The sequence below is a fragment of the Musa acuminata genome, chromosome BXJ1-3 (genome assembly GCF_036884655.1).
Source record: "Musa acuminata AAA Group cultivar baxijiao chromosome BXJ1-3, Cavendish_Baxijiao_AAA, whole genome shotgun sequence".
Lineage (NCBI taxonomy): Eukaryota > Viridiplantae > Streptophyta > Magnoliopsida > Zingiberales > Musaceae > Musa > Musa acuminata.
The window spans coordinates 412247-430971 of NC_088329.1; the positions used below are offsets into that span (position 1 = coordinate 412247).

Here is an 18725-nt window from a genome sequence, read left to right on the forward strand (position 1 = left end):
TCGTCTTCAAGAGAAGTGGGGGAGTGGAAGGATATTTGAGGCTTCCGCTGTTCGGTTCGTTTGGCGCCAGCTGATACCGGAGGGCTTGTTGGTTCGGCCCGATAACCCGGAAAATATTGCCGATATTGGATCTGTGCCCGATAATATGGAACTGATACCCGATCCGAATCTAACCCAAATTTCAAACAATGGGTGTTCGTTTTGGATCTATAAGCTATCGATTGAATACGGGTTACGGATCTGTATCAGATACTGTGTACGTAGCTGCTTATTTCGCATTGATAAGCTTATCGGACTTTAAGATTAATCCGATAATAGTGATGTGAGTAGCCTTACACGGTGCTGTGAGATAATGTGGTCGGATCCACATAAAACCCGTATCTGAGTTACCCGGATCCGATGAATTTATTGGATCTAAAACGCTCTCACGGTACGTGCACCGCCTCTCTCTCCCTCTATATACATAGTGTTATCTCCTTGGTCCTCTCTCGACCGATCTCGTTCGTGCTCTGATCTTTCGCTCATCTTCTTTGATGGCGCGATTGCTCTGCGGCCGAACCCTAGCCGGGGCCTCGCACCCCGTGGCCGCGCCTCTCGGCCTCCGCAGCCTCTGCAGCCGCTCCGAACGGCCGCAGCTTATCGACGTGGAGCTCCAGGCGGAGGACTTCCCCCCGGAGATCGAGGTCCTCGGCATGCGCCGCCTTGAGGACGTCATCCACGCCATCGTAGTCCGTAGATCCGCCCCTTATTGGTTACCCTTCCTCCCTGGCTCCTCCTACTGGGTACCGCCCCGCAATCGCCACCGTGGCGTCGTGGAGCTCGTCAGCAGGCTCGCCAACCCGATGACGGCGGAGGAGATCATGTCGTTCACTACTGATCGTGGCTGGCCCTCTTCAGCTTATTTCGTTGAAGGTGATGAAACATTATTGTCTCTCTCTCTCTCTCTCTCTCTCTCTCTCTCTCTCTCTCTCTATATATATATATATATATATATATATATATATATATATATATATATATATATATATATATATATATATATATATATATATATATTGTCACTCATATTCGAACTCGTTGTAAATAAGTCGGTGACGTTAAAATTATTAATATCAATATATAATCACTAAAAAATTAATGTATGCGATCAATGCGTCAATTTTAGTGTTGTTCATAGCAATTCCATAGCTTCTACCATGGATTAATGCCAAAGTCAACTGATTCGAGGTTGTCTTGAAAGTATTACAAGTTTTTAGAGAATGCATGTATGCAATTTGCGTGATATTTATGTTTTTTGCTAGATAGCTTGTTTTACATATTTACTATGCAGTTTTGTTGCAGAAAACCAGCTTTTTGTGATATGAACTGTTAGATTTTACAGTGAATTCTTTATGCATATATGTAGGTTCTTGTTGTGGAAATATATTTGTTTGAGGCATTTTGACCGGATTGGTTCTAAATATATGTAGACATTATGTTGCTAAGGCATTGTTCCAAAGCATCCGGATACATGTGACATAGAACTCTTACAGTTTTTTTTCCATGAGTTGTAACTATTTGCGTCTCACTGATACTGTTCATGTATAAGACTGCTATTCCATTTACTATCTCACGCAAATACAACAGACTGTCTTCCGATAATAAACTTGGTCTATGATATGAGTTTGTTGTTGATATTGATGTTTGTTCTCTGTGCTATGTATCCCAGTTTACAACTTTTTCCATAAAAAAATGTTTATTCGAAAACAAGAAAACTACCGGAAAATGGTTGATGGATGTGCAATTGTTTCTACATAAATTTTAACATCTCTGTAGGTTGAAAGGCGACCAGTTCTAGACAGAGTGAATATGTCGACCCATATAATGATTGACCTTCAAGCTATAAAATGAACTTCAATTTCCCTGCATTGTGGAGGTTGGATTATATGGAGAGCTTCAGGTTTTTGTTAAAGGATAGAGGAACCTTTAGTTGTGGTTACATTACAATAAATAGAAGATTCTGTCGACATGGATGATTGATTCAGAGGAGGCATATTAGTTACAGTTGGTGCTTCTAAATACTGTGCTTGAGGTGAAAATTTTTGAGCTGAATAGACTTGGAGGGAGAGCAAATTAGGAACATTTACCAATGAAGTGCAAAACAAGTTTTGAGTATAATCTCAGTGTATCTCAAATAGTGATATCTATAGTTAAACATCACTATTCTAACCTCCCTTCAGACATGTTTAACCTAAAAAATAGGGTTCAAATGCTAAACATAAATATGATGCTGAACTGAATATGATACTCTTTGCAGCAAACATCAGTGTAGATTTTCTGTAGCAAGTTAGATTTTATTGAACATACAAGTAACAAATATTGCATTTGATATTCTATCGTAGTCCATTTGGATCTTATTAGCAGCAGATTTCCAGTCATAACTTTATAGGAATTCAAGTAATTCCTAAAGTAACTAGGATCATGGTGCCTTCCTTTTGGTCATCATATCTCTTAATACAGACCTAGATTGATAAGAACATAACCAACTAGCCAGCTATCGTATGCATGTCAAATTCTTAAAAACATTTGGCTGTTACCAAGCTGTTTTTTGGATTGTTGAGCAAATCTAGTAGTCTTTTGCATAATGTGTTTTTGGTGGACTGAAGGTCATATTATACTTACTACTACTACTACTACTTGAAGGAAATGGATGAGGAAAGTGGGACTGAAACCTGTATAGATTAGTTTTGGGCATAGATTGATAAGAACATAATCAACTAACCAGCTATTTTATGCATGTTATTTTACACAACTGTCAAATTCTTAAAAACATTTGGCTGTCACCAAGTTGTTTTTTGGATTGTTGAGTAAATCTAGTAGTTGTTTGCATAATGTTTGCTTGGTGGACTGAAGAACATATTGCTACTACTACTATTTTTGGTTTCGTCTTTTCTTCTTGAAGGATGTGGACAGGGAAAGTGGGACTGAAACCTGTATAGATTAGTTATGGGTAAGGAACTCAATGTTTGATATCATTAGATTCTTCCGAGAGTGTGTTTTTTGGGAAGCTTAGGTTACTGCATACGAGGGACCATAACTTGTTTCTCGAGACACCAAGTGACAGTTTTGGTCTTGATGACCTTTTCTCCCTGTTTTGTACTATTCTCAGAGTTGTTTGGTCAGTTCTACTGCATATAGGTTGTTTTTACTAAAGAAACTGGGTGGTGTTGTCATTGGCAACTACCTAGGTGCTTTGTGCTCAGCTTATGAGGCTGGTGCTCCCAGTTCAGGCATCTAGAGCTCAATGTAATTAGTATAAAAGACTGATCCATGATGATTCTCTGAATCCTTCCTAGCAGTCTTGTTTGTACTAGTCTTAGAATTCGGAAAACATGGATTGTTTAAGACCATTGTTTCTTGTACAGACAATTACTTTTGTTGTACATGCAACTGTATATGTTCCATGGCAGTGTAGTTTTTATCTTCAAAGATCAACACTGTGAGAGTGAAATCTGTTTGAGGCTTAAATTGAAAATTAAATCAAAGTTATTATGAATGTTAAACTTGACAAGCTCCCATAAACATGCCATAATTTCACAATACTTTCATTTTTAATTTTATTGTGTTCATCAATAAATTAATGCAGATATTCATGATCTCACCCCATAAATGGCATCATAACATGGATATGTTACTTGGTAAGCTTGCTCTGGAATGGTTGGGACATCAGGATTAATTGTCGTATAATATGTTACTCAGATATCATATTACCTGCCGATTGCTAAGTTATTAGGGTTTAGAATGTCTTTATTTCTTGGTCATCCCAGGCAGTTTTGACAACCTTAACAATTTATTGAAAGAGAACATGCTTTTCTTTCATGATTACTTAATTATACCTCTCCTGTGGATTCCCAGGTGTATCTCCGCAACCAGTAAAGAAGAGACGAGAGAGGACCAAGGCGCAATCTGATGACGAAGAAAGCTAATCGTCAACCGACAACCACCGGAGACAGGTGTGTCTGTGTTTTCATGGATTATATTGTTTGAGATGTACAAAATCAACAACTAACTCAGATAATAGGTCATCTAAACTTGTGTGATTGATGCTGTGCACAAGTCATCTAATTCTTAGGAACACTAACTCTCTTTTTTTTTGTGTATTTTGCCTTAATGTGCAGGCTCTTCTATTCAGCGACGAAGTATATATTTAGATGATGGAAACACAGTTGGTAGAGTTGATGCAAACTAAACACAGTTGGTAGAGTTGATGCAAACCAGTCCTGTTTTCTCTTCCATACTGCAGCAGCCTGTAGTAGAACTTTTCCCACATGTAATCCAAAGTAGGTTGATTAACTCTTTATAATTGGATGAACTTAACTATAAGAATTAAGATATTAGAAGATTTAGATGATCAAATCCGAGTAACACTGTGAATTTTGATGTATGGTATGCCTAAAGTGGACTGCAGAAGATTTTCTAAAGTTGCTTGTTCAAAATTTTAATCTTCGATTCCTAGATTCCTAGATTCCTTCTTGTAGTGTGCCAAGGATTCCCTCTTTTAGGAGCTACAAGCAATGCACTTGCCACTGCTGTCTTACAAAGAAACCTGCACTACCTTCATCGTCTTGCATCTCTCTGCGCTCGTTCCATCAATATTCATCATCATCTTAACTTGAATTCCATATATCCCATAAGATCTCTTTTTAACACAAAAGATCATTTCGGACTCTTTAAAATTTTTAATCTTATCTTTTATAGGCGAGAGTAAAATGAAATAAAACATTTAGAATGATAATTAGAAGAGTTTTTCTCATCGACATCTCTTAATCTTAAATTTTTTTTATAATTTTATATAAATATTTTTTATATAAATAGACAATAGTAGAACATCAAATAACCAATTAATAAATATATTTTCTCCGATGATTGATATAAGAAAAAAAATTTATTTCTTAGAGAATTCATTGCCTAATGAAAAGTCCCTGACTTGCGCTATTCTTATTGTGCTAAGACACATTATCATATTTAGTCGTTACAATCTTTAACTCGTTAAAATATTATTTTCATTCTTTTAACTTTTTAAAATATATATATAAATAAGTGCAAACCGAGAAGAATCCCTAATCCATCCACCTTTATTTTTAGGGCGAATAATGAGATACATTTCAGGACCCATCATGTTTTTTTTATAAAATAAAAATATCTAGCAATTATTGGAACAACAGTGGAAGACGTACAAGATTGTTGATCTTAGCTTGGAGTTCCTTATATTTTTATACATTAAACAAGGAGTCGAAATTTCAATCCCCAAAAATTATCAGAATGTATTAACAAATACATCCTCCTCGAGTGCAAGGTGATGGAGGTCAACCAGACAAAAAGGAGTCGAGAAGTGGGAGCGGAGCCGCCGACGAACAAGGACCACTCGAGCCATTGCACGTTACAGATCCAAGGAAGCTCCACCCAACCATGTCTTTCGACGCAACGTTGAAGTCTTCTGCATCAAACCCAGCTCGTTAATTCACAGCTCCAAAGCGACAACATGTTTTCCACCCCCACCACGCAAGTCAAAATTCAAGTTTCTCGAATTCTTTCTCTTCTCTTCTTCAATCTTCCTTCCTCGTGAATCGTTTTTTACAGGCTAACGCTGACACCAAGGAAAGAAAGGAATCAAGCACGTGGGCGGCCGACGATGATGGCCTCCGTGGACGCGGGCGGCGCAGGGTTGGGGGTGTGCCGGTGCTCCCCCTCGTAGGTCACGATGAGCACCGAGGGGTCGTCGGCCGCCCGCTCCACGTGCTTCCTCGCCGGGCACCCCCGCACGCTGCTGCACTTGTAGTAGCCCCTGCGCAAGAGCGAGACGGGTCAGATCAGGCCACGTCGCCAGGGTTGACGCACCGGACGGTGGTGGAGGGCGGAGCGAAGTAGTTACCTGGGGTGAGGGGAGCCCTTGATTGGCTTCTGGCCGTACTTCCGCCACGAGTGCTCATCCGGCGGTATGTCAGCGTCCCTCGAGCTTATCGCCGCCAAGCGTATCGTCCTCTTCGCCCGCGATCTCCTGCACGAACGAGAAACGACGACGACGACGGATGGCGCAGGTTAGATATCACGACGGAGGATAGCTAAATAGAGCTGGACGACGAAGGGACGGGGGCTTACTTCTTCTTGGAGGAGCAGTGGCAGAGGCCGTCGGCGCCGGCGTTCTTTCTCGCGGCAACGCCGGAGCCGGGGCATCTCTTCTTGTGGAACGACGACGAGAGGGGGGGCTTCCCGACGGAGGGCCCCACCCTGCCGTTGGTGACGCTGCCGTCGCCGGTGAGCGAGGAGAGGAAGGAGGAATTCGCGGACGACGTCGTGGCCGAGGCGCCGAAACCGAGCTTCAGGGACGTCCCAGGAAGGTCGCCCCCCTGCCTGGTAAAGTCCAGGGTTATGGCCCTCGGCGCCGTCGGCGGACGCGGCTTCGGCGGTTCCGGGAGTAGACTCAGCCTTCCGTCGGTGGCGGGAGCCGGTCCGCGGCGGAAGCGGGCGTGCCCGGTGCGGTCGAGGACGGAGATCACCTGCTTGAACTTGGAGATCGTCGTATCAGCGATTTCGCTGCAATCTGACGGCGACGACGGGAGGTGGGAGAGCCGGAAGACGAGGTGCTCCAAGCTGCGGACCCCGGCGGCGGTCGCCTCCTGGAGCGCCACCAGGTCGTCCATCTTTCCACGGCCCACCAGATCGACGGCCATCATCGTTCGACACGATCAAGAACGCCACCCCGAGATCTGATCCAAAGTGACCTCATAATAATATTACCACGGAGAGGAGAGCGGAGAGAGGAGAGATCAGTAGGAGCACATGTTTATAATGAGCGAGGTCGAGAGGGAGAGAACATGAAAAAGAAAAATCAAAAATAAATTAATAAAGCACGAGAATTAAAGTCAAAAGAGGCCTTTAGATCCCGGTTTGTTTCTTCGACTCGTCGCGTGGACTTTCGGATGAGAACGGGTGGTGTGGCGCGTCAGCAAAGCAAACAGGGTGCTCTGCCTTCCAAGTCACCGTTGACTTTTGGACAGGGAACCTACCAAGTGTTATCCACCTTCGTAAACATTTTGATATAATAATAATATATATATATATATATATATATATTCAAAAAACCATGTCCTAAAGATAAGATGATCAGATACATATGGATGAACTTTCGGACTTATATTTACATATATTTATCAGATGAGATATATTTCGTTCTCATTGTCGTTACAGTGTAGGTGTAGACTTAAGTTAGAAATATACATAATTCAAATAAAGAAAAATGTGCTTCTAAAGCAGGAGGCCGGAGATGGAGGGATTCGAGACTTAGAATAATAATAATAATAATAATAATAATAATAATAATAAATGAGGTGAGGAAGGAGGAAAAGTCAACGAGAGAGCCGCGGGCCGTCCGATTGGTTGACATGCTTGATGGGGATAACTTGATGATGCTTTGCTTGACCCCAGGAAGCGTGGCTCCAAGGCAAACTCCTCCTCGTCTGCTTTTCTTTGCTTTCTCTTGCAAAAAACTTGGCTTCAAAGCGAGGTCAGCTGGCTGCAACTTTCTTTCTTCCTTTTTGACTTTTGCCGCCCTGCCGATGGCGTTCTGGTCAACTCGCCGACAGAAGTTAGTGGAGAGCCGATTGGGTTGTGGTTGAGGCATTAAACTAGCTGGCAGACGCTGTTGTCGACATGGTTAAGAATTGATGGAGGAGATATATTTAGTCTCTCCTTTTAAAAATGATTCGAATCATTTATGGAAGAACATGATAACTATGATGAGTTTATTATTATTCAATGTGTTAGGTTGGGGTTGGTAAGGAGTGTAGGAGACCTAAGTTAGATTCCAACCACATGCAATATTAAGATTAAATTTTTAATTAAGAATAAATATTAGTAAGTAAATAAATATTTCTTTTTTGACTTATGTGAGAGTGTGCACAGGATTTCTAACTTAAGTTTAACTCAAGAGAGAGAAGAGACATTCTTTGTATTTATTTTCTTCATATAGTGAAGATATTTATTTTCTCCATATAAAATAATATGGAGAAAATAATATCTTCACTATATATATTTTCTTTACTCGATTGTGTGTTTTAAGATCTAATATATATATATATATATATATATATATATATATATATATATATATATATTCTTTACTCGATTGAAATTCTAAAATTTATTAAAATTTACATCAATATTATTCATTTCTTAGTGTCATCGTTGATCCTCCTAAGTTCCATACCACATCAGGATTTGCACCATCGAGCATCACCGATCAACTCGAAAATGCTAACCTTTTACGGTCCACAAACACCAAAAAAGCTAACCACCAAAGCTTTTTTAAGATCTCAAATATATATCATTACTGGATTCTTCTTCACTGTCATGAAATCCCAGCAGAGCTAAGAATCCATATTTTATGCATCTTATTCTTCTTCTATAGTCCAGCGTGACAATGTTGATCCATCTTACAGCATTAAACGCTAATAGATCCAAAAACAAATGCCAAATTACAAAGTACTACAATAGATACAATGTTTATCTGAACGCGAATGAATTGCCATTGGCTGTCTGCTACCGGTGGTTCGAGACATTTCCTCTATTTCCTTGTTATTCTTCGAAAAAGTAAGATCAATTAACCAATCCTCAAAGACAAGGGAATTCGAGAGTGCATGAAACTGCCGGCACTTGTTAGAACTACAGAATTATAATTCTTATTCATGCAGTAGTAACATTATTTCGAATCTACTGTTGTATATTTAGTTTACAACATAATCTATTCAACATACAAATCACAAATCCAAATTAAAAACTCTGGTCGGATCATTGTCGTTCATCATCCAAATCCAAATCCAAATCCAAGTCCTATTTGGCTACACCTTGCTGATGCTACCGCACTGGGCCGCCTTCTTTCTAGCCTTGTCAAGCTTCTTCTCTGGATAGTCCTTCGAGGAGAGTACTCCAAGCGGATCCCTCGCATAAACTCTACAAAACAAGCGTCTGAGGTATACCCAAAAATATGTAAGAAGAGAAAGAAAAAGTCAAATCTGAATCATGCATACCTCAGAAGCTCCTACTCATAAATATTCTCCTCGACAAATCCGGTTGATTGATCTCACGGACTCACCTAACATATTCACCGAATCAACAAATTAGTTGCATCTACGTATCAAAAATAGAATCCCTCCAATACTCATGAAATCAAGCACGTCGTCGCCGTCATGCCATACTCCATCCGACCGCATCATGCAGAGAGGAACATTCTTGGACGTCGCTTACGTGCATGTAATGTAAACTGCAGCAGCCATGCATGCATGCATCGTACCGTGTTACCACGTACGTAAGCCTGCAAACTTTAGCATGGAGAAGAGCACGAACGATCATTTCAACAACCACACACATATATATAAACGTCCTGAAGAATGTTAGTGAATCAAGAAACAGAGTACGAGTTTTAACACAATAATAATGTTGAGCAGAAACACCACAAAAACATCTCACGCTGGAAGAAAAGTAGTGATAAATGTCAGCAGAAAAGTTATGCTTATTGCAATATTGGATGAACGATGTCACGGCATACTCTCATCAGTTGGCATCTGTCTCAGTTTCATCAACATTTGGCACCGGATGTCGGACTCCCATTGCCGTTGCCGTTGCCATTGCCATTGCCATTGCCTCCGCTGGTGTCGTCCGAAGACGCCGGCAGTAGGTTCAGGTCCAGCTTCCTCTTCCTACCCCTCCTCACCGTCGTCGTCGTCGTCGTCGTCGTCGTCGTCGTCGTCGTCGTCGTCCTTTCGACTGCTTTTGTTGCTGCGCGAGGCGCTGCCGGTGGTGCTGTCACTGGAAATGTCACCGCTGCTGCTTCTGTGTTTTTGGTCCCAGACGGCCCCTCGTTGTTGATTCCTCTCTTCCTTCTTCTCCTCCCGCTTCTGGGGCCGTACTCTCTTAGTTCTCTGGCCTTCTCAAAGCAGCCTTTCTGGCTCTTGTGGCTAGCGCGGTGGCCGCCGAGAGCCTGCCGGGTGGCGAACTCTCTGTTGCACCTGCTGCAGATGAACCTTCTCTTCCGCGTCGCCCCTCCCTGCCCAGACAACAGAAGCAAAGAGTCCGCCACCTCCTGCTCGGCATCCAGCTTCCCAGACGACGGCGTCGCCGAGCCGTGCAACTTCCGGAAGGGGTGGCTGCGCATGTGCCCGTGCAGCGCATTGATCGAACTGAAGATCTTATTGCAGATGTCGCACTGCCGCGGCCCGGCAGCCTCGGGCCGGCGGGGAGGACGACGAAGCGGCGCAGGAGGTTTCTTTCCGGCCTCCTCGTCGCCAGTCTCCTCGTCGTCATCGTCTTCGGGGAAGACGGGGTTCGCGTCGATGTTGTTGTTGCGTTTGAGGCGCTTGTGTCCTGACGGGTCGTCGCCGTCGTCGTCGCCTGCGCTTCCGCCGGCAGCCGCGAGGCCACCGGGGTGGACGGGGGGCTCTGGGTTGGCCGTGACAGTCATTGGGGCATCGGGTTCTCGGTGTTGCTGCTGAAGGAGAGGAGGAGAAGTAGGTGGGTTAAGTAGAAAATGGAGTACGATGGCGTCGCTCGGCGAAGCGTCGTGTTCCCGTCGGCGGTTACATCCGCCGTTTGAAGTGTGACGGTTGGCGGCGGGACCGTCAAACCGAACGAGCGCGTCGAACACGTGGCGTTGGTCGGTCGGAACACGCTGCAGGACGCGATTCGGGACACGACCTGAATCCCGAGAAGGTACGGATCGCAGGAGACGCAAAAGCCATGCCGAGCCATAAAAGACGCTTTTCATCTCTTGATTCAAATCATACGAAGAATAACATGTCACTCAATAATCTTCACCAATTTGCAAGGTCAGTATGATCGATCCAATACGCCGTACGTGGCAATTCGAGTTAGAACACAAGACGGAAGGAAGAGTAGAAAAACCTGATAAAATTAGGATGGCAATCGATCGAGTGATGACTAAAAATCGATAATCGAAGCATTGATCGATCTGATCCACTCATTCGATCGATCGATTTTGTTAAAACATCAGAATGGATCAATCGGATCACATAAAACTAGTCGGGTTTTGTAATATAGCTGAGATTATTATATTAATTCTAAATTCGAATTAAGGGAAGGAAAAAAAACACTTTTTTTTTTTTATCCAATAGCTTCTCTACTTTTATCTCATTCTCTCTCGGCTATCATTCAACTCTTGATATTTCGTGATTAAAAATACTACCATCGATCAGATGAACCGAGTCGACTTCGACTTTTGAGTATTAAAAATAATAAAAAACAAATATCACTTTTAAAAAATTTAAAATATATATTACATCAAATTATATATATATATATATATATATATATATATATATATATATATATATATATATCAACAAATATCATTTTACTTCATCTAAAATCTCGTAAAATAAATATTCCGTGTCACGACTTAGAAATCCTCTCATGACTTTAGTACGAGGATACGAAGTACTGCTCAAATTCATCCAATTCGCACAAGTCAAGAGGAAGAGCAGCTGCTAATTCCAAGCAAAATTCCATGTTACTCTTATTAGTTTCATACACATCTAAAAACTGAAATCAAAGTTACATAGGCTCTTTAGATGACATGGGAGCATCTCTTTTCCAGATCAAACAAGAGTTCTCAACTCCACGCAAAGATAACTGTCACGAGACTACAAAATCAAAGATCCACATCGCTTACATGTTAAACTCTTTGAGTTGACACTATTTACCTTGTTCTCATCTCTGAAAATGTGATTATAAAGACGATGACGCATGAGCTGGTCGCATCACATGATCCTGTTGTGAGGCTTTGTCCAAAACATTAAGAACTTTCATGCGATGTAATTCTTTACCTGCCAAAGAAAGCCGAGCCATGGATACAAGTAATTTCAAAGAAAGAAATGGATCACAGGCTACAGAAGGCTAAATTACCTTCCTCCAACAAGAGGTGTATTGCTCTTTTCTCCAACTCGACAGCATGCTTACTTCGACCAGCAGCAGATAAGGACCGGAGCACTGAATTATCAACACAAGATATCAGAAATCACCGATATATAACCTAGCAACCGAAAAGTTGACTTACTTTGCATATAATCCTCTTGGCCGGATTGATTGCAGCTCTTTAAGAACATCTGCAACTGAAGGAATCTTTCTCCCCGATCTTGATTATTCACTTTAAGTGAATCGTCAATTACAGGAGTTTCACTGATAACACTTGAGTAATGTGGTTCTGAAACTACTAACCCAGAGTTGGTCTTCTCACAAGAATTAAGATCCGACGGTCCCCCGAAAGTAGCAGCTTTAGGTTCCTGGATTTTATTCAGAACCGGATTTGGTTCCACCGTGACAACGCCTTCTGACATCCTTGATTCAGAAGATTCATCTTTATTAGCATTGCCTGAAGTGCCAGTCTTGGCTTGTTCTGTTTCAAGCCTTCTACGAACATAGACGAGATTTCCATGTGAACAAATTTTGCCTGGCACCTGAGAGCTGGAAGGATTTGCTGGACCATCGGATTGCTTCCTTTTGGATCCAGCTAATCTTGCAGAATCAGGGACAAATACCTTAATCAAATCCGGGTCTTGTCCCTTTTCTTTCAGAATAAAATTTTCCGGTTGCCAGTTATTGATATTCCCGGATTCATTTGACAACTCTCTCAGAGCAACTTTCTTCACTGAGACTGTTTGTTTCTTGTCTCCTGCTGGCATCGCACTCCTACCGCTGACCAATCTGTGTTTGCTGAACTTATCTATCATTCTATTGAACTATTGGTGAAGACAGTTCCTCACCCAAAATAAACTGAAGTGTAGCAAGCAGAAAAAAATGAAATGTGTAAATAATGAGAAATTAATTTCATAATGCAGCAGTGAGTAAGCAGCAGTCAGTAGCCAAAGTTAAGGCCACAAACAGCATCAACTCAATCTGCAGACAGGAGAGGCCCTGAAAATAGCTTTTGCCATCAAGAAGTTCAACATGCACACAATAACCAGATATCCCTATGAATCACTTTTTATATGTGTCTATAATACAAATACCTAAAAAGGGTTTGCCAATTTCTGAGGATTTCTTCCAAGTCAAGCTTCAGAAGCAAAGAAATAATGCAAAAACTTTCACCCACCAAATAATCTTTTAAGAATTCATGTTAGTCCCTCTGTTTCCAACAATGGCCTTCACTAGGAACTTAGCAACAGCATTAAACAACCATTGTCAGACTGACAAAAAATCACTAAGTTTGTCGAACTTGTGTCAAAGACTTCTGGTATTATTTTAAAGGATGAGCATATTAAGACATACATTGGATAGAGAGGTACAGAAGGAAGTTATATTAAGATTTTAACCACAGATATGGCATCCCTGTCCCACTAGGAAAAAAAAGGAATTAGTTACATGAGGAAAAATAAAGTGCAGAGCTATAGTATGAAAAGTAGTAAATCATGGTCTGAACATCTTCAAATGCAGGGCAACCAATACTCATCAGGTTTCAATGAATTTGTAAATCATTATAATGCAATAGAACAGTGAATACCTTTAAGAGATTTTACTACAAAGTTTTAATATTGTACAAAACAAATTTATACATATAAAAGCAAACATATTGATACAGTTATATAAGGAGGCACAATAGCCCTTATCTCCACAGCTAAATAGGTTTTATCTGTAACTCCAATCATGATTACTCAAGTCGCAAGGGAGCAACCTAATCATGTTGCCAAGACTTGCGCTATACATGTAACTATATGCATAAATATTACATATGTCTGTATAGAGGGAGAACCTGATATGGGGAATGATCAATAAGCATTGTAAAGAGCCAAGTGTGTGAAAATGATGTAAAGCCAAGTCAAACTCAATCACCAACCTTGTCTCTTAAGATTAGCTGTCTCAGTTTGATACTCAAGTATTACAGTTGTTATCTCCACAAATCAATATTTAGGCAAACTGCTTGTCAAAATCTCTCATATATGGTGCAACCACAAGAAAAGAAATTGGAGAACATATATCATCTTCTTACTAAGGCGGAACCATTTCTAGGTCTAAGGAGCTAAAAATTAAGGAATTCATGATGGAGTAATGTTTTAGTCTTAATCTAAATAGTATTCTCCTGCCTTGCAGATATTTAAGGGAGCATGTTTAGAAGCAACATGCATGCTTTTGGCTATTGAAGTAAATTGTTGCTTGAAATAACTAAAAATGTTGCTCATGAAAATTTATGACCAATTCAAGTTAGTTTGTCAATACATAGATCCATGTGGTCTGAACTGAAGGACACACCATAATATAAGGAACCAGCACAAAGGCACCTTAGAAGTCTGGTAGAGGAATTGGATAAGCCTCAAACTAAGCCTCAAACCAAGTTCAAACCAGTTCATTGTACAAAACAAGCCTCAAACTAAGACCCAAGTTCAATCTAGAGGAATTGGATCAAAAAAATTTTGGACTCTACAGCATCAACTAAGACTGGTAGAACTTAGAAGTCCCATCCACCAAAGTAAAATCTGAGGGAGATGGACATGCCCCAAATGATGAATGGGCATAAATTGGTCTTTTGTCACATATGCAAAAGTTGCAATTGTATTTGCAAACATCAAGACTGAAAGCAGGTTCATTGTTAAATTGACTGAACACCATTTTTTCTTTGTCATTATCACATTGTGGGCCAAGATAAGTGGGACAAACTTTTATAAACAGAGATATAATTAAGCATCATGTATCCTCCCAATACAGCATAACTTAACAGCATCAGATAGCAAGTTGCATTCATGGACAGATACCAACTGAAGCCACACATGGCAGTTGGTTGATCTCACAGCTACAGGTCTCATATTGCAACTTCAATTGTTCTTGAAACAGTATTGTCTATGACAAGTTTTGACAATAACTAACAATAGACAGGGAAGTATGTCAACCGGATAACTTATGTACACGAGACCCGCTGAAAGTTTGGTTGAGTCAGGAAAAAGAGTCTAAGAAGCTACAGTTGGTACTTTTGTTTTCAACAGCAAAAAAGAAAACACATGAAATAATCATGGCATTTGACAGAAACTCAAATCCGTTGCAACTCAACCTAAACCAAAGTTAGGCCTGGGTTGCACCAGTGGCACTTTGGTTGTGACCAGTCATATTCCTTGGGCAACCAGTAGTATACATTCAAAACATGATGCATGAAGTGTTGTAAATACATGTACTTAATTTTTTTTTTTTTGAATTTTCACATCCTAAATCATTTGTCCTACAAGTAAAATTTTGCTAGTAAGAAGCCAGTAAAGAAACAAGTAGCACTAGGAGAAAAATTGAGCAGAAGAAACACAGTAGAATCTTGAGTTCATGACAAGGATTGGAGCCACTCCAGTGACACCCCAAAAAATCACATATGAGTCAACATTTAAAACATGAAACAAATTGATATTATCTTAATGTTTATCACTCTTGTCCATATGATTCAACTGGATACCATTTTTGTCAAATGCAAGGGTCAAAATTTCTCTCTGTATATGGGATTTGTTACTTGACTGTTGATGGAACTTGTTACTTGCTCATTTGTGACCTAAGAGACCAGGTTTCAACTCTTAAAACAGTTTCTTTAGATATAAAGATAAGGTTGTGTACATTGACCCTCGCCAAATTGGCGGGAGCCTCATATGCCAGGTATACTTTTTTGAAGATGAGACTTGATATCCAAAATCCAAATTAAAATCAATCAATTAGCCAAGTTCTAACCGGCTCTGATATGGCCAAAGATAAACCTACTGGATGATTTGTGATTTGACATTTTCAAAAGAATGATAACCTTATTGGATGCATATTCTGAAAAGATGTAAATGATATAGTGCATGTTGCATACGTGTTTGAGACAAAAAGTGGCATGAGCATATGTTTGACATAATAAAATGATCTTAATGTGATAACTTCTCCCCTAACTTCGTTCAAATATCCAACACTTAATCTTATAAACCAACATTATCCAACTAGCAACTAGTGTCGAATCTGTCGAGTTAAGTTAACTTACTCTAAAATATCCAAATCTAACATGCCACAAGAGTTTCTTATACCATTAACCATTCAATTATCAACATTTTGTTTACTAGTGATTATTCTTAGAACTGATAAATTAACTAGCCTGGAACAAATAATATAATGTGGTTGATTGCAAAAATCAAATCCATGATTCTAGAATTACCTTAATTTCAATACATATTAGTTATGCAGAGGGGAGAAGTATAAATCAAATATCTAAGCATTCATATTCCACAAACTTTGATGACAAGGACAAGGTACAAAATAGCAATATAGAAAATAAATGCAACACTTTATAAAAAAATTTCTAAGTCAAAAGATTATGGTTTAAAGGAAAAATAGAAATATAAGAAATACATTTCTTGATGACAAGAAATGCATGCTATAAGATCAAAAGGAATTTATTTTATATATTATTCAATAGGTTGAACAAGTATGCAGAAAAGGTAGCAAGAAAACCAATTTACAAGAGTGAATGGTCAGATATTCTGCCTTTCCATAGGCCGCTTAGCTGTAGAGTTAAAAAAGAAAGTCATTCGTATTTCTAGAATAAGTTCATGTCTCCAAATTCCATTTCAAAAGCAATGGTAATTTCTTAAAGCTAACAACAGAGGTTCAATGTCACTTAAGTTCCTCCTCCTTATTTGTATTCACTCTGTTTCACTTTACAAGCATTATTATATTGATTCTTGCATGCTCCGATGAGACATAGATCTTCCTTCACCCTTCAACTTCTAGATCTCATACCCTTCACTATTCTTGATCAAAGCTCATATTTCTCCAAATGCATTCAGAAAGTGATTGTATCTCTAGACAAGGGGAATAGATGTCAGTTAACTTTTCAAGCTGCATTCTATCAAGTCTCACATGCTAGAATGAGACAAGTGCCTCGTTCATCATTTAACTGTTTAAGACTCTCAAATCTCAAACCAGCTTGAATCATCTCAGACCAAGCAAGATACCACCACCTCACATGCCAGTACAGTATTTTAGAAACACCATCTACATACTAGCACACAAATACCATATTCCTAGAAATGATAAAACAGTAAATCAATCATGACCAAGCCTATGCAGACCAGCCATAAAAATTTACAACGAACAAACTGTCCACTGATGATTGATGCAATGATTCCATTGTCCAGAAAGCTCCAAAAAAATGTATGAGAAAAATAAATCAGTTCAACAGCAATGGTAGAGAGGTTAACAAGACAAGGCTCCATAATTAATAAAGCAGAAGCAAAACCAAAAATTTGAAATTTAGCACACAAATTGAACTCAAAACTACTATGCTCAGCTGTCGTTATGAGAAACAAACCACATCTAACCTAAGTCAGCAGCACTATCTTCAGAAATAAAACATGACCCAAAGGGTAAATATAGGGTCTTTGTCGTCTAGTGTGCAAATCAGAAGCTATTTCATTCCATGTGTAATTGATCAAAGAAAGATTGACAGCAAACTCACGAACTTGCAGCAGTGCGAGATAGCCAAACGAAACGTCTTTACGGACATTGCACTAGATGAAATTGTCACCGCCCCCGACTCAGCCCAAAAGGAGGCCACCAATTAACGGGAAACTAAAGAGGATGTTCCTGAGAGCAACGAACTTTCAAATAGGAATCATCACCGTCCACCGGTAAATATTTCTTTTTTAGGTTCCAAAGGGGGAGAATTTCCAATTGAGCTATCGCAGGGAAACATCGATCACACAGGGCTCGATCGTAATGGGATACCATACGGACGCGGAATTGCTCTCTCATTCGTGCGAGAAAGCATCAAGAAAGGAATTTGAAGCGATACAAAGCAGGGCATGAGGATGGAATAGAACAACCCACCTGGATCGCCCGTTAACTCCACCAGCAATGCGGGCCATCGTGGGCTGCCGAAGAATCGAACACGAACGCGAATACGAGGAAGAAGGGAGATATGAAAGACGAGTAGAAGGAGAAGGAACGGTGTTGGAGGACGAGACCGAGAGAGAGAAAGAGAGAGAGAATTGGAGGGACGAGAGCGAGAGCGAGAGAGAGAGAGAGAGAGAGAAGAGAGGAGGGGGGGAGAACGGGTAGATGTGCTCGAGATAAAGCTCTCTGCGGGTTCGTGCAAAGAGTCATGTATGCGAGCGTCCAATCCACCATGGATGTAGGTGGAGATGATGCGGCATGTATGGACCCGATTATGCCACGTATGCACTAGAAAATAAATCAAATAATATGTTAATATTATATATATATATATATATATACACACATATATATATATAATATATATGTATATACATATATGTATATATACATATATACATACATATATATATAATCTGACACTTATCGACAATCTCAATAGGTTATATCACACATAAATAACGGATATTATATATATATATATATATATATATATATATATATATATATATATTATATACATAAAAAGCAAAAGATCAAACGGATCTCAGCTAAAAAGTAGCTTGATTTTATTATTAAAATATTGAGACCATAATAAAACAAATTCTTTTTTATTTAAATGCAACAACAAGACAAACTCTCGTCCCTGATTCTTTAGTTCACATGTATGAAATGTACTTCAATAAAAACATATACGTCATAAATAATGGATATTATATATGCATTAAAACCAAAAGACCACTCTCAAAACTACATAATTATATATGCATTAAAACACAATCCAC

At 39.9% G+C, this 18725-nt stretch overlaps 4 protein-coding genes across 9 annotated transcripts; 1 reads left to right on the forward strand and 3 right to left on the reverse strand.

Moving 5' to 3' along the window:
* The first annotated feature begins 506 nt into the window (after positions 1-506).
* Positions 507-4389, forward strand: LOC103977412 (uncharacterized). Its single transcript, XM_018823444.2, has 3 exons — positions 507-912; positions 3895-3992; positions 4158-4389. The coding sequence occupies exons 1-2, from the start codon at positions 534-536 to the stop codon at positions 3963-3965; spliced, it is 450 nt and encodes a 149-aa protein (XP_018678989.2). The 5' UTR covers positions 507-533; the 3' UTR covers positions 3966-3992; positions 4158-4389.
* A 705-nt stretch (positions 4390-5094) lies between these two features.
* LOC135614453 (WRKY transcription factor WRKY51-like) lies at positions 5095-6818 on the reverse strand. Its single transcript, XM_065111848.1, has 3 exons — positions 6139-6818; positions 5912-6037; positions 5095-5824 (listed from the first exon to the last, which is right to left on the reverse strand). The coding sequence occupies exons 1-3, from the start codon at positions 6711-6713 to the stop codon at positions 5650-5652; spliced, it is 876 nt and encodes a 291-aa protein (XP_064967920.1). The 5' UTR covers positions 6714-6818; the 3' UTR covers positions 5095-5649.
* Positions 6819-9613: 2795 nt separating this feature from the next.
* On the reverse strand, positions 9614-10798 carry LOC135635820 (uncharacterized). Its single transcript, XM_065147182.1, has one exon. The coding sequence runs from the start codon at positions 10796-10798 to the stop codon at positions 9614-9616; it is 1185 nt and encodes a 394-aa protein (XP_065003254.1).
* A 740-nt stretch (positions 10799-11538) lies between these two features.
* On the reverse strand, positions 11539-18082 carry LOC103977284 (uncharacterized). Of its 6 annotated transcripts, XM_065111862.1 has the most exons (5): positions 17875-18082; positions 12107-12780; positions 11956-12039; positions 11754-11876; positions 11539-11682 (listed from the first exon to the last, which is right to left on the reverse strand). In XM_065111862.1, the coding sequence occupies exons 1-4, from the start codon at positions 17910-17912 to the stop codon at positions 11779-11781; spliced, it is 894 nt and encodes a 297-aa protein (XP_064967934.1). In that variant the 5' UTR covers positions 17913-18082; the 3' UTR covers positions 11539-11682; positions 11754-11778. The 6 variants fall into 6 exon arrangements, with proteins under 6 accessions (XP_064967934.1, XP_064967928.1, XP_018678548.2 ...); XM_065111856.1 differs by having other exon boundaries at positions 11539-11876; XM_018823003.2 differs by having other exon boundaries at positions 11539-11876; positions 12107-12753; positions 17875-18081.
* Between the last annotated feature and the right edge of the window lie 643 nt (positions 18083-18725).

Coding starts and splice junctions, on each gene's coding strand:
- LOC103977412 (XM_018823444.2), top strand. CDS start 534: ATGGCGCGATTGCTCTGCGGCCGAACCCTAGCCGGGGCCTCGCACCCC. Junction 913..3,894: donor TTCAGCTTATTTCGTTGAAG/GTGATGAAACAT, acceptor GTGGATTCCCAG/GTGTATCTCCGCAACCAGTA.
- LOC135614453 (XM_065111848.1), bottom strand. CDS start 6,713: ATGATGGCCGTCGATCTGGTGGGCCGTGGAAAGATGGACGACCTGGTG. Junction 6,038..6,138: donor CACTGCTCCTCCAAGAAGAA/GTAAGCCCCCGT, acceptor TCGTTCGTGCAG/GAGATCGCGGGCGAAGAGGA. Junction 5,825..5,911: donor AAGGGCTCCCCTCACCCCAG/GTAACTACTTCG, acceptor GCTCTTGCGCAG/GGGCTACTACAAGTGCAGCA.
- LOC103977284 (XM_065111862.1), bottom strand. CDS start 17,912: ATGGCCCGCATTGCTGGTGGAGTTAACGGGCGATCCAG. Junction 12,040..12,106: donor CCAAGAGGATTATATGCAAA/GTAAGTCAACTT, acceptor TTGATAATTCAG/TGCTCCGGTCCTTATCTGCT. Junction 11,877..11,955: donor ACACCTCTTGTTGGAGGAAG/GTAATTTAGCCT, acceptor TTTCTTTGGCAG/GTAAAGAATTACATCGCATG.
- LOC135635820 (XM_065147182.1), bottom strand. CDS start 10,798: ATGAAAAGCGTCTTTTATGGCTCGGCATGGCTTTTGCGTCTCCTGCGA.